Below are 13,066 nucleotides of genomic sequence, written 5' to 3'. Positions count from 1 at the left end.
GCTGACATTCAAATAATGTAGGTCTATGGCGCCCGAGGCAGAAAGGTCCATAAAAGTCCACAAAAAACGTGTCAATATTCCTCCATACTGCTCGTCCAATGTATTCCAAGTGTCCTGAGTGGGTAGCGTCCAGAATTTACTCGAAACGAAGTCATTTAGAATGTTTTTAGAGCATAAACAGTAGTTTATAGGATTTCCTGAAAGCGTGTTCACGAGTCTACGGAAACCGCGGCAGACCAAACCAGATGAAAGTGCGCATTCAGCTCGGCAAAGAATTCATGCTCTTCCTCAACACTGAAGTCCTCAGACATTTTTCTTTCGTTGTTTCTTTCTTTGCACAGGTAAACAGCACATTTCTTCTTCTACGCTTGCATTATCGGCAGAGCAGACGCTGAATGCGCACTTTCATCTGGTTTGGTCTGCCGCGGTTTCCGTAGACTCGTGAACGCGCTTTTAGGAAATCCTATACACTACTGTTTATGCTCTAAAAACATTCTAAATGACTTAGTTTCGAGTAAATTCTGGACGCTACCCACTCAGGACACTTGGAATACATTGGACGAGCAGTATGGAGGAATATTGACAAGTTTTTGTGGACTTTTATGGACCTTTCTGCCTCGGGCGCCATAGACCTCCATTATTTGAATGTCAGCAGACAGCAAGAAGCCTCCCAGATCTCCAGATGCATTTGAGATATCAAAAAAGTACTCCAGAGTGTTGTTCAGCATGGGGGTGAGTAGAAAATGAAGGCTAATCATGTTTTGGGTGTACTATTCCTTTAAACGCCCAGCCTGCCATCGGAGTGTTGCACTATTTTGCTTTTATTTTTCTGAAAAGTCCCTGAAACTGAGATTTTAGTTCTATTTTGGTTATTTATGGAGTCAAAACACGTGATTTAGCCTTGATTTGCATTATAACTGTTTGTGTTAAAAGAAGGATGGCGCTCAGAATGAACAATTCATGGCAATTCCACTTTCAATTGATGTGGAAACATTGAAAACATTATATGGGATGTTCTGCACTAAAATGGCACATTATACATTTATAAGGGTCTTAAATGTCCTGTGTGACATGTGTTATCTTGTCATTACATGTGTATACATTTGTATAGATTTTTCTTTAATTAAGAACTAAATAGTTTTTGATTTATGACTCTTTATCCTGTTTTCACTACATGGGAGAGATCCCCTGCCCCGTTCAACAGTTTTTTTTTTTATGTAACTGAGTAACTTTTACTTAAAATACATTTTAAATTAGCTACTTATTACTTTTACTTGAGTAATTTTTCTGATGGGTAATTTTACTTGTACTTGAGTAATATTTCATCCAAGTATCCGTACTTTTACTTGAGTATGATATTTTAGTACTTTTTCCACCTCTGACCAGATCATCCAGTCAGTTTGATTCAAAGTTTTCTATCTAAGGAAAACCAGCTGATTGCATCGACTCATTGACTCTTCAGCAATCCCTCACACTAAGCATGCTTGTAGCGACAGTGGAGAGGAAAAACTCCCTTTGAACAGGAAGAAACCTCCAACAGACTTATTTAGCATTTGGGTAAAATTCCACCCAAACTTCTCACATGAGGTTTTATTTCATCTTGATTTTCTAAATTAGGAGAAGTAATGTTCTCCTAATGCTGTTGGAGCTTGGCCTGTTTTCCAGTGTAGTCCTGTTTCTCTGACTGTGACTAACTGGATGTGCTCTCTTCATCCTCTGACATGGGAGCTGGCTCGGAGCTCGTCTGCCTGGCTGTGTGTTTCCTGGACGGGGCCGCCTGTGGAGCTGGTTGACAGTTGCCTTTTGTATCTATGCTTCTTTTTCTATGTCTGCTTCTGTCTCCTTGAACCCCAGTCGGCCTCAGCAGATGGCCGCTCACACTGAGCCTGGTTCTGCTGGAGGTTTCTTCCTGTTCAAAGGGAGTTTTTCCTCTCCACTGTCGCTACAAGCATGCTTAGTTTGAGGGATTGCTGAAGAGTCAATGAGTCGATTCAATTCAGGAATTGAATTGAATAAATACAGCATATACAGTGCGTTGATATATGACAACTTTTTTTCAGATCATTATCAGATATAGAGAAACAGGTTATTGCACAGGGTATCAATAGTAATTGAACATTATTTTGCAACTTGTATTATGCACAAGTTATTGCCGTTGTAGTGTTGCATTGCAGAGTCTGGCTGCAGCAGAGATGAATGGCCTGCAGTAACGCTCCTCCCCACAAACAGTTCAGTGAAAGTTTGATCCAAAAAGCAGCAAATACAAATACGCAGCTATGGAGTGAATGTTCTACCAAAACGTTGCAAACAAAAAAGCATGTTGCTACCTTGACACGACACCGGCACGTTTCAGTTGTTCTGATTGGATAGCGCCTCCTACTGCCACTTAGCCAAAATTACAATTCTTCGTTTATCATGTGACTTCCGCAGAAACTTGCCTTGGAGTGCGGAGAACTATCTCGTACGCGAGGAGAGGCTGTTTTGTATGCGAGCAGAGACAATTTATTAAATTCTATTTTGAGTGCAACGTTAGAGTCCAGCTTGTAAAACATATTTTGTGTGTGCAACATTTAAGGACAGTTTGAAAAACAAGTTTTATTTGACACGCTTTATATGTTTGCTACATTTTGGCAGAAAATTCACTCCATACGCAGCACAGTTTGGATGTTTTTATTCATAAAAATGTGTCTATCCTATTTTTTTTTTATCCGCTGCAGAAACATCAACACTGTTTCATGATAAAGGGTCTTGGTCTTGCAGCGAGTCATTAATATTTCATGGTCTGCTCCTGTTGGGATATAAGCAGATATTTTGGTATAAATCTGGATTTCAGACCGGTTGTTAGGCCCCTCCCCTTTAGGTAATAATGGACATTACATTTTGTAGCAGACTCCACATCCAGTACCTGCATTTCAATCAGTACTACTGGTTGTAATATTTCTTTCTTCATTTACAGGCAAAAGGAAAGTGCTTACACCAACGTCGTAAAGAATCTAATCGCTCCTGAGCTCTCTCATTTATTTCTCCGTCTCTCCTAGGAAACAAGAATACAATAACATCTGCTTCCAGACATGCAGGATGTTTTAAAATAGCTTCATCGTTGTCAGAGAACATAAGAGTTTGGTGATTGTAACTGCGGCCGATCCAATCGGACATGGTGGTTATGATCCAGGGATTATTTGACATCAATATGATCCAAAGATACTTAGACCTGCATGGATTACGCTCTCTTTCTCTGTGCAGCCATCTGCTGCGTGTGGAAGCGACCTCACCTCCAGCATCTGTTTCCTTCACTTCAGCAGATCTATTATTTCCCTTTTTATAATCATCCTTTGTGAAATGTTATATCACCAAAAAGAAAAACTCGGTTTTGCAGGCAGAGGTTTGAAAAGATAAGAAAGGTTGCACAGAGGACACCATTCAAAGGCTCCATTTTGCAGCCAAGTATTATTTCCTTTCTTTGCATTATCTTAAATGTTCAGCAATTGAATGATGATTGGGTTCCAGCGTGGATGAGCGTGTTTAGAGCAGGGACAAAGGCTGCAGCTAATGTGGCTGTGCAGCAGCCGGGGTGATGGTGTCTGAGGGCAATCGTTTCCTGCTAATATCATTTAGCCGGTTTTGTGAAGTGGCCTTAGATAGGTGATATAAAAGGATTAGGCCCCCGATCCTGCCTGACGAGACTTTAATTAACAGGCTTTAAGTAAATGCTCCGCTCCCAATAATTGGATCAGAGACAGATCAGTTATCCGGCTTCTCTGCACACCAACAACTATCAGATTTTGCCTCTAGGTTAAAAGTGTTTAATCCCAGCATGGGGGGGGGGGGGGGGGGGGGGCTGTTGAAGGTTTTAATTGCACTTTTTTTTTTCCATGAAGATACTCTGGAGCCTTAATTGTCCTAAATGCCCAGAAAACTGCTCATGCAACAGCTGGATTATCGGCAGCTTTTAGTACGATAATCTGCACTTTGAAAACGATTTCAGTTTCAATTCTATTCAGTTTATTTCTATAGCTCCAATTCACATCATGTCATCTGTTTTAAAAAAGGCCTTAAAACATTTCTTTTTAGCAAAACTTTTGGTCCCCCTTAGATGTTTCTTTTTTCTCTTTTAAAACAGCTTTTATTATTATTGATTATTTTTTTTTTTATATTTCTATGCATTTCTTTTTTAAATGCTTTTTTTTGTAGCACTTTGAGGCCTTTTTGGTGAAAAGTGCAGTATAAATTAAATGAATTAATATTATTTATTATTATCTCAGGTCACTCTCCAGTTCACCAGATCATCCAGTCAGATTGATTCAAAGTTTTCTATCTAAGGAAAACCAGCTGATTGCATCGACTCATTGACTCTTCAGCAATCCCTCACACTAAGCATGCTTGTAGCGACAGTGGAGAGGAAAAACTCCCTTTGAACAGGAAGAAACCTCCAGCAGAACCAGGCTCAGTGTGAGCGGCCATCTGCTGAGGCCGACTGGGGTTCAAGGAGACAGAAGCAGACGTAGAAAAAAGAAGCATAGATTAGGGTTTCCAAGATACTAAACTTTTCAACTTAATACCGATACTAAGTAAAATATTCGATACTCTACGTCATTTTTGATACCACAAGGATAAAAACAAAGACTCCAAAATTCAACAGAAATTTTTTCATTAATAAACAAAATACAATAAATAGATAAATAAATACAATAAAGAATATTTTGAGGTTGTATGCTGTGCAGAATATTAAGCAAGCTTGATAAAAAACTTACTAAATTAAAATTAAGTGTTCCTTCCTTGGCTATCGATACTTTTGAAAATGAGTATTGTATTAGGATACAACTTTTCAGTATCGATACTTTTTTGAGTATCGATACTTTTGACAACCCTAGCATAGATACAAAAGGCAACTGTCAACCAACTCCAAAAGAGTGAGCTCTAGTAGTGAGCCCTTCACAAGTGCATTTTTTTTCACTACATTACCTTGAATAAGACAAAAATAAATAAATACAATATAATCCTATCAACAATGTGTAATCAGTAGCCTATTCAACAGCTATAAAGTTATAATTTGGATACTTATATCTGTTGGTAGACATTCAAATCACCAAACCTCTTTAACTGCATTCTGCTTTTTCACAGATTGCTCCGTCCAATGGGGGACCTGGGATACGGAGGGGGGAGCCATGTTTACTCTCAGGTGCTGATGGTTTGAAAAACGCTCCACTTCATTCCCCCATGACTTTAGGATTGTGGATGAGGAGTGTGTTTTATAAAAGAAACGACGTAGCTAAATGGAGAACGGTTCGAGGACCAGTAGAGTATAAATCGTAGGGTTATCATCCGTGAACAGCTCCCTCCACTCTCTGTTTTCCTCTTAAAATACAGCCGCGCCGTTAACTGGAGAGAGCCGTCCGTCCCGTCAGAAACTGAGTCAGATCACATCCTTGTTTACAGAACAAGCCTCAAAGGAAAACTAAAACTTTTCCACTTGAGTAGCTCTGGATAGAGCAGATTTTTTTTTATATTTAACCCAAAATGTTAACACATTTTATTTTATTTTTTTACAATCAAGCTATAATTCCTGCTCCAAATGGGTCGCTCTGTCAGCTAAAGGCACATTTTACAGTCTCTATACTCCAGCTCACACTGAGCCTGGTTCTGCTGGAGGTTTCTTCCTGTTCAAAGGGAGTTTTTCCTCTCCACTGTCGCTACAAGCATGCTTAGTGTGAGGGATTGCTGAAGAGTCAATGAGTCGATGCAATCAGCTGGTTTTCCTTAGATAGAAAACTTTGAATCAATCTGACTGGATGATCTGGTGAACTGGAAAGTGACCTGAGATGACATGATGTGAATTGGAGCTATAGAAATAAACTGAATAGAATTGAATTAGTTGACGATCATTTCAATAATTGATTAATCTGCTGATTATTTTTCAGTTAAACCACATGAAAGTAAAACTTTTCCACTTGAGGAGTTCTGGATGGAGCAGATTGACAGAAGAATTTTTTTTTTTTAATCAACATTATTATTTTTTAAATCTTGATATAATTGCTGCTCTAAGTGTGTCTCTCTGTCAGCTAAAGGTGTTTTACCGTCACTATATTCCAGCTAATTATTAATTGAAGGCTAAACGAGTTAATTATTTCAATCATTGATCATTTCCTGCCTATTAAAATGAAAACCTTTAGTTTCGGTGTTTTTATTTCCTTACCTGAACGGTTTGAACGTTAGTAAACATCTCCGGATCATCCTTCCTCCGTCTCTGCAGCCTCCAGTCATTCCTCCGCTGACATGGCTGCTAACCTGCCGACCTGGAGCAGCTCAGCCCCGCTGCGCTCCGCCGCTCCGGATCCCACGATCACGATGCTCCGCTCCTTCCGTGGAAAATCAGCCCGACTTTCATTCAGAAACTCAATGGAAACTGTTTGTTTCTGCGGGATTGCTGCGCTAATCAGAGGCTGATCGCGGAGCCTTTGATGAAAATGACGTTTTGTCCGTAAAAATAAAAACAATAAATAAACGCGGTTTAATGAATAATAATGGTTTTTGTTATTTCTGTAGAGAAGCAGCAGCTCCGCGGAGGGATGAAGTTCAGAGGAGAGCCGGAGCGACTCTGACCGCTCTGCGCTTCATTTATGTCAATTAGCGCAGGTAAGGCCTGCTATATCCGGTTCATACTTTCAAAGTAAAAGTCTCAATGATTTTTCTTCAAACCCACAAAACATACATTAAATTCGTAGCGAAGTCATATTTAAATGTCAAATCATTCTGGCTTAAACGTGTATATAAATGTACTCTTTAACAGACGATGCTGTCCCAAAATTTAGAACATTTCTTTAAAAATAAATAAATAAATAAAATCTGTTTTTTTTCCCGTTATCTTCTACAGGCCAGTTAGTTCTACGTCAGCCTGAACACCTAAATTCGGCCAATCATATATCAACGCTCATCTGTCAATCAGATGTTTTCGGTCGTAGCATCTTGATTCATGTGTCGCAGCTAAAATACGCAACGGTTGAAATCAGAATCCTTTCCTTTCCCATTGAGTTGCGTCCCAGTGTTCACGGGGATGGACGTCTGTGTCTTCGGCAGGCGTAGAGCTAACAGAACTGGCAGCATTGCGAGGCAAGGGCTCAAACATGGACGGCTGGAAGCCTTCTACACCAAACCAAGCTTCTGCCGCCCTGGCGTCCTCTTCCACAACATCTTCGTCCCCGCTTTCCTCCTCTAAATAAAAAATGGATGACGGAGGAGACTCATCCACGACCTCCGACACTAAACTCTCCTCCTCTTGCATGTTTCCTCTGTCCATAGCGTTCCTTGACAGCGTCGTTTCTAAGTCACCAATTTAGTGCTACTTGGTCCAAACATAGATAGGAAAACAACAAGAAAAGGGACAAGAAGAGAGGTACATAACCTAGAACAGATCTATCTATATAATGGGTCTGTTCTATGTATTGTCTTTTCAGTTCAGAGGGCCCCCCTCCTGTCTTTGCCTACGGCCCTAAATTTCCTAAATCCACCCCTGGCTGTTGTTGACATAAAAGCTATTTGGGTTGCATTATAACTGAACACATCAACTTATTAAAAATGTTGGTGGTTTTCTGTGTCGGAGCAAGAGTTTGAATTTAAAAGAAAATTTCTGTTTTTGGTTGGTTTGTTAAAACATTCGAAATATGTACCTTTATAACAATCTTTATAACAATGACATGAGGTGAATTGGAGCTATAGAAATAAACTCAATAGAATTTATTGTTTCTCTCTGTAACATGTATGACAGCCCAGATGATCACTGTGATCTTAAGAATCATGCAGGATTTCCCATATCAAGTAAATAAGTTAAGTTGGATTTTACAGATTGAACATAGTGCTGCTGTTTTATTTAGAAGGCACTAGATCGTCGCTTCCTGTTTGATTCCTGCTTCTTCAGGCTGACTTCCTCCCTTGGACACAATGATGTTGTGAACCTGATGGTTGAGATCCTGGGTTATAGTGTTTTGCACCTTGATAGGATAATCATTACCGAGAAATAAAAATAAAAAAAAGCCTTAAACAAGGAGTGTTTTATGACGTACTGAAGGTTTCACAAGCTATGTTTCAATAAAAAAAATAAAATAAAAAATATCACAAAGAAAATGTTGGGTATTTTTAATAGTTCTTATGCAAATACAGAACTAGTGTTTGCGGCTGGAACGTATTGCGTTTTTTTCAGCAGCACTGAATAGGTGAAAACATTTCAGAACCATGGACAGCGAATTAGAACAGGACGCAACAGCGGCACTCAGTGGCAGAACGTGGTACAGCAAGAGGAGATGACAGGACTGTCCAAATCACCTAAAAAAACTTAAAAAAAAAAAGAAAAACAATAAAGGACATTTAAAAATAGATAAAAAGAAACAGATAAAAGTGTAGAAAGCAAAACACTGGAGGTTATTTGAAGGCATAATAGGAGATATTTGCAGGGAAGAGAGACTGAGGGTGACAGGGTGATTTCTCAGACTCTCTTCATGCATCACTGGCCCCTGGACAGGGGAAAGTGACTGGCAGCTTGCTGCTCATGAAGGCTGTCCCTCTCTGTATGTTCGCTGAATATTTCTGCGTTACTGACGGAGTCGTGGTGCAGTGAGTGTGCTCCTGTCTTGGCATCAGAGTGAGGACCGTTTTTCTGATTTCACCATCAGATTGAGGAGAGGTTGTTATAAACAGAGGCGATTTTCCTGGTCCTTACAGTCTATTTTGCTAAGAATTTGGTTTAGGTTTAGTGTCAGGTTTACACTGGTAACGGTTAGGTTTAAGGTTATTGTCAGGGTTAGTGCATAGAAGGGGGGGGGGGGGGGGGTATCATCCATCACTGGCAATCTGGTTAGGGAGAAACACAGGTGACCATGATAATCTGAGGGAAGATGATTATCCATGAGAGTCACTTACCTGGTTTAACAGTTCAGTCCATCCTCTCAGAGTGAGGCAGGATCCGACCGATGTGGCAGAAGCTGCCCCGGTTGAACCAGATGCTGCAGCCCCAGTGAATGATCCAATCCAAGCCAGGTCAGGGAAACAGTTCAGAACAGGTAGGCTCAGAGATCCAGGAGTCCGTAACCCGGTAAAAGCTGATTTATACTAAGAAACCAGGTCGTCTGCGTGTGTGTCGCAGTTAACACAATTATGCCCCCGCCCCCTTCTACAGAAACTCTTGTGCACCTCTCCAAAATTGTAGGTGAGTGCAGACAGGAGGCCTCTGATTGGTCAGATCTCTATCCGCTCTACACTATGCGTATTTCCTGTTTGGTTCCTTACCGGCTTGTTCTGTTGGTCTGACCGCCATATTGGAAAACGGCTGGTGAAGATGGAGCAGCTAGCAGAGCGAGGTGAGAACGCTGGGACCCTTTTTCCTCCTGGATCCCCGCTCTTTTTGGCCCTCATGTCCCTCAGTTGTCGCACAAACTTGCCCCCACTTCCTCACCGCCTCGGCCGTATCTAGACCCACAGCTAGTTCCTGAACAAATGATAAGGATTCTTTGTGTGTCCTTGCATTGGTTACAATAGAGCCAGTTTTCCTAAATACTACATAATAAGGAACTCTGCTTATGGCACCCAAAGTTGGAGTGAAGTTACAGGTCAGATTAATTCAATTCAGTTCAATTCAGTTTATTTATATAGCGCCAAATTCACAACACATGTCATCTCAAGGCACTTTACAGTTCAACCAGATCAAATTGATACAAAGTTTTCTATCTAAGGAAAACCAGTTGATTGCATGACTCATTGACTCAAATACAATCCCCCACACTAAGCATGCTTGTAGCGACAGTGGAGAGGAAAAACTCCCTTTTAACAGGAAGAAACCTCCAGCAGAACCAGGCTCAGTGTGAGCGGCCATCTGCCGAGGCCCACTGGGGTTCAAGGAGACAGAAGCAGAGATACAAAAAGCAGCTGTAAAAGGCGGCCCCGTCCAGGAAACACACAGCCAGGCAGACGAGCTCCAAGGCAGCTCCCATGCCAGAGGACGAAGAGAGCACATCCACTCAGTCACGGTCAGAGAAACAGGACCACACTGGAAAACAGGCCGATCTCCAACATCTATAAACAAGGGTGTTGATAGAAGCAGCACAGCTGATGTTTCTTTCCAGGATGACGTCACAGCCAAACAGGAACAGACGAGGCAAAGCTACTCTGAGGAAAAGCAGAGAGAGCAGAAGGTTAGAGATTGAACTAACAGATTCTGCAGAATAGGAGAACAGAGAGAGAATGAAGCAGAATGATGAAATGGGGGTCCCTATGTCCTCCAAAAGTCTAAGCCTATAGCAGCATAACTATAGAGATAGCTCAGGATAACCTGAGCCACCCTAACTATAAGCTTTATCAAAAAGGAAAGTTTTAAGCCTAGCCTTAAAAGTAGACAGGGTGTCTGCCTCACGGACTAAAACTGGTAGTTGGTTCCACAGGAGAGGAGCCTGATAACTAAAAGATCTGCCTCCCATTCTACTTTAGAAATTCTAGGAACCACTAGTAAACCTGCAGATTGAGAGCGAAGTGCTCTGTTAGGAACATAAGGAACAATCAGATCTCTGATATCAGATGGAGCTTGGCCATTTAAGGCTTTATATGTGAGAAGGAGGATTTTAAATTCTATTCTTGATTTAACAGGAAGCCAATGAAGAGAAGCCAGGATAGGCGAGATATGATCTCTCTTTTTAATTTTCATTAGAACTCTGGCTGCAGCATTTTGGATCAGCTGAAGGCTTTTAACTACAGTTTGTGGACTTCCTGATAGTAAAGAATTACAATAGTCCAGCCTTGAAGTAACAAATGCATGGACTAGTTTCTCAGCATCACCCCTGGACAGGAGATTTCTAATTTTTGCAATGTTCCTCAGATGAAAGAAGGAAATTCTAGAAACCTCCTTGATATGGGACCTAAATGACAGGTCCTGATCAAAAACAACACCAAGATTTTTTACTTTATTATCTGAAATCAGTTTAATCCCATCCAAATGAAGTGACTGGCTAATCAGTTTCTTTTTCAGAGACTCTGGTCCAAAGACTATAACTTCTGTTTTGTCTGCATTCAGAAGCAGAAAGTTAAGAGTCATCCAGGTTTTTATGTCTTCAAGACATGCCTGTAATCTATGTAATGGGTTAGCTTCATCTGGATTTATAGACAGATATAGCTGGGTATCATCAGCATAACAGTGGAAATTAATCCCATGCTGTCTAATAATTCTACCAATTGGGAGCATGTATAAAGTAAAGAGAATTGGTCCTAGCACTGATCCCTGTGGTACTCCACAGGTAACCTTTGAGCGTGTTGAAGATCTATCATTAACATGAACAAACTGAATTCGATCAGATAGATAAGATTTAAACCAGTCTAGTGCTGTTCCTTTAATTCCAACAAAATATTCAAGTCTTTCTAAAAGAATATTATGGTCAACTGTATCAAATGCAGCACTAAGATCCAACAGGACGAGCACAGATACAAGTCCATTATCTGAGGCCATGAGAATATCATTAGTGACTTTCACCAGAGCTGTTTCAGTGCTATGATGAGCTCTAAAGCCAGACTGAAACTCTTCAAAAAGTTCATTATGGTGGAAGTGATCGCAAACTTGTTTGGCAACTACTTTCTCAAGAATTTTGGATAAGAAAGGAAGATTGGATATAGGTCTATAATTGACCAAGTCATCTGGGTCAAGAGACAGTTTCTTAAGCAGAGGTTTAATTACAGCAACCTTAAAAGCTTTAGGTACATATCCCTGTAACAGAGATAGATTAATCACATCTAAAATGGAGGAGGAGATCAAAGGGAATACCTCCTTAAATAACCTGGTTGGAACTGGATCTAACATACAAGTTGAAGGCTTAGATGAAGACAATAATTTTGCTAATTCAGAGAGTTCAACTGGATCAAAGCAGTCTAAACCCGGTTCAGATTCCATGACTACCTCAGGTACAATCGCGGATAGAGGAGTGCTTATGATCTTATTTTTAATAAGATCAATCTTATTTATAAAGAATCCCATAAAGTCATTGCTGCTAAGAGCAGGTGGAATGGACGGTTCAACAGAGATATGGCTCTGGGTGAGTTTGGCAACTGTATTAAAAAGAAATCTAGGATTATTCTTATTCTCCTCTATTAATGAGGAGAAGTATGCTGCTCTTGCTTTACAAAGGGTCCTCTTATACAGCAGTAAACCATTTTTCCAGACTAGGAAGGACTCTCGCAGGCCTGTGGAGCGATATTTTCTCTCCAGTTTCCTAGCATTTTGCTTCAAAGTACGCAGCTCTGCATTAAACCATGGAGCAAGCTTTCTATTTTTAACGGTTTTCATTTTCAAAGGAGCTGCGTTGTCTAAGGCAATACGCAGAGAACTAGCAACCCCATCAACAAAATCATCAACCTGTGAAGGGGAATAAGCTAAACTTTTGCACTCTGCAGCACTGCTCAGTGACACAGAGCAGAGAGAAAGTGAAGCAGATTCTTTAAAATTTATAACTGCACTATCTGATAAAGATCTACTAAAATTGAACCTTCTTTTGGGGGAGGAGAACTCTATTAAAGTAATCCTGAAGGTTATTAGAAAGTGGTCAGAGAGGACAGGGTTGTGAGGAAATACTGTTATTTCTTCACATTCTATGCCGTATGTCAGCACAAGATCCAAAGTATGAAGATGAGAATGCGTGGGACTATTCACATTTTGAACAAAGCCAATAGTGTCTAAGATAGCATTAAAGGCTGCTCTTAAGCTATCGCCTTCAATGTCAGCATGGATGTTAAAATCTCCCACTATGATGACCCTGTCAGTATTTAATACCAAATCAGAAAGGAACTCTGAAAACTCATCTAAAAATTCAGAGTAAGGACCTGGTGGACGATACAAAGTTACAAAAAGAAGAGGTTTTCTTGCCTTGAAATTTGGATCAGGGAAATTAAGGGTTAAATGTTCAAAAGAGTTGTAGGTATTAACTGTTTTGGGAGTAATCAGTAAGTCAGACTGGAAGATTGTTGCTACTCCTCCTCCTCGCCCAGAACTTCTGGGGATGTGAAAATTTAAATAGCTTGAAGGAGTTGCCTCATTTATGCTCAC

The 13,066-nt window shown here is 40.4% G+C and overlaps 1 protein-coding gene across 5 annotated transcripts in view; it reads right to left on the bottom strand.

Moving 5' to 3' along the window:
- Nucleotides 1–6,336, bottom strand: part of LOC119774231 (alpha-1,6-mannosylglycoprotein 6-beta-N-acetylglucosaminyltransferase B-like) — a 226,576-nt gene extending 220,240 nt beyond the window's left edge. For 4 of the 5 annotated variants that reach the window (XM_038271639.1, XM_038271640.1, XM_038271642.1 and 1 more), the window contains exon 1: nucleotides 6,194–6,336. In XM_038271639.1, the coding sequence (XP_038127567.1) occupies nucleotides 6,194–6,261 (68 nt within the window). In that variant the 5' untranslated portion in view covers nucleotides 6,262–6,336. The remainder of the gene's footprint in view (nucleotides 1–6,193) is intronic. The other variant, XM_038271644.1, reaches the window with a different exon arrangement.
- Nucleotides 6,337–13,066: the final 6,730 nt, after the last annotated feature.

This window comes from Cyprinodon tularosa, unplaced genomic scaffold (genome assembly GCF_016077235.1).
Source record: "Cyprinodon tularosa strain WSP-4 unplaced genomic scaffold, ASM1607723v1 ctg801, whole genome shotgun sequence".
NCBI lineage: Eukaryota > Metazoa > Chordata > Actinopteri > Cyprinodontiformes > Cyprinodontidae > Cyprinodon > Cyprinodon tularosa.
Note: the sequence above shows the minus strand (reverse complement) of the source record. Positions and strands in the feature narration are given on the sequence as shown.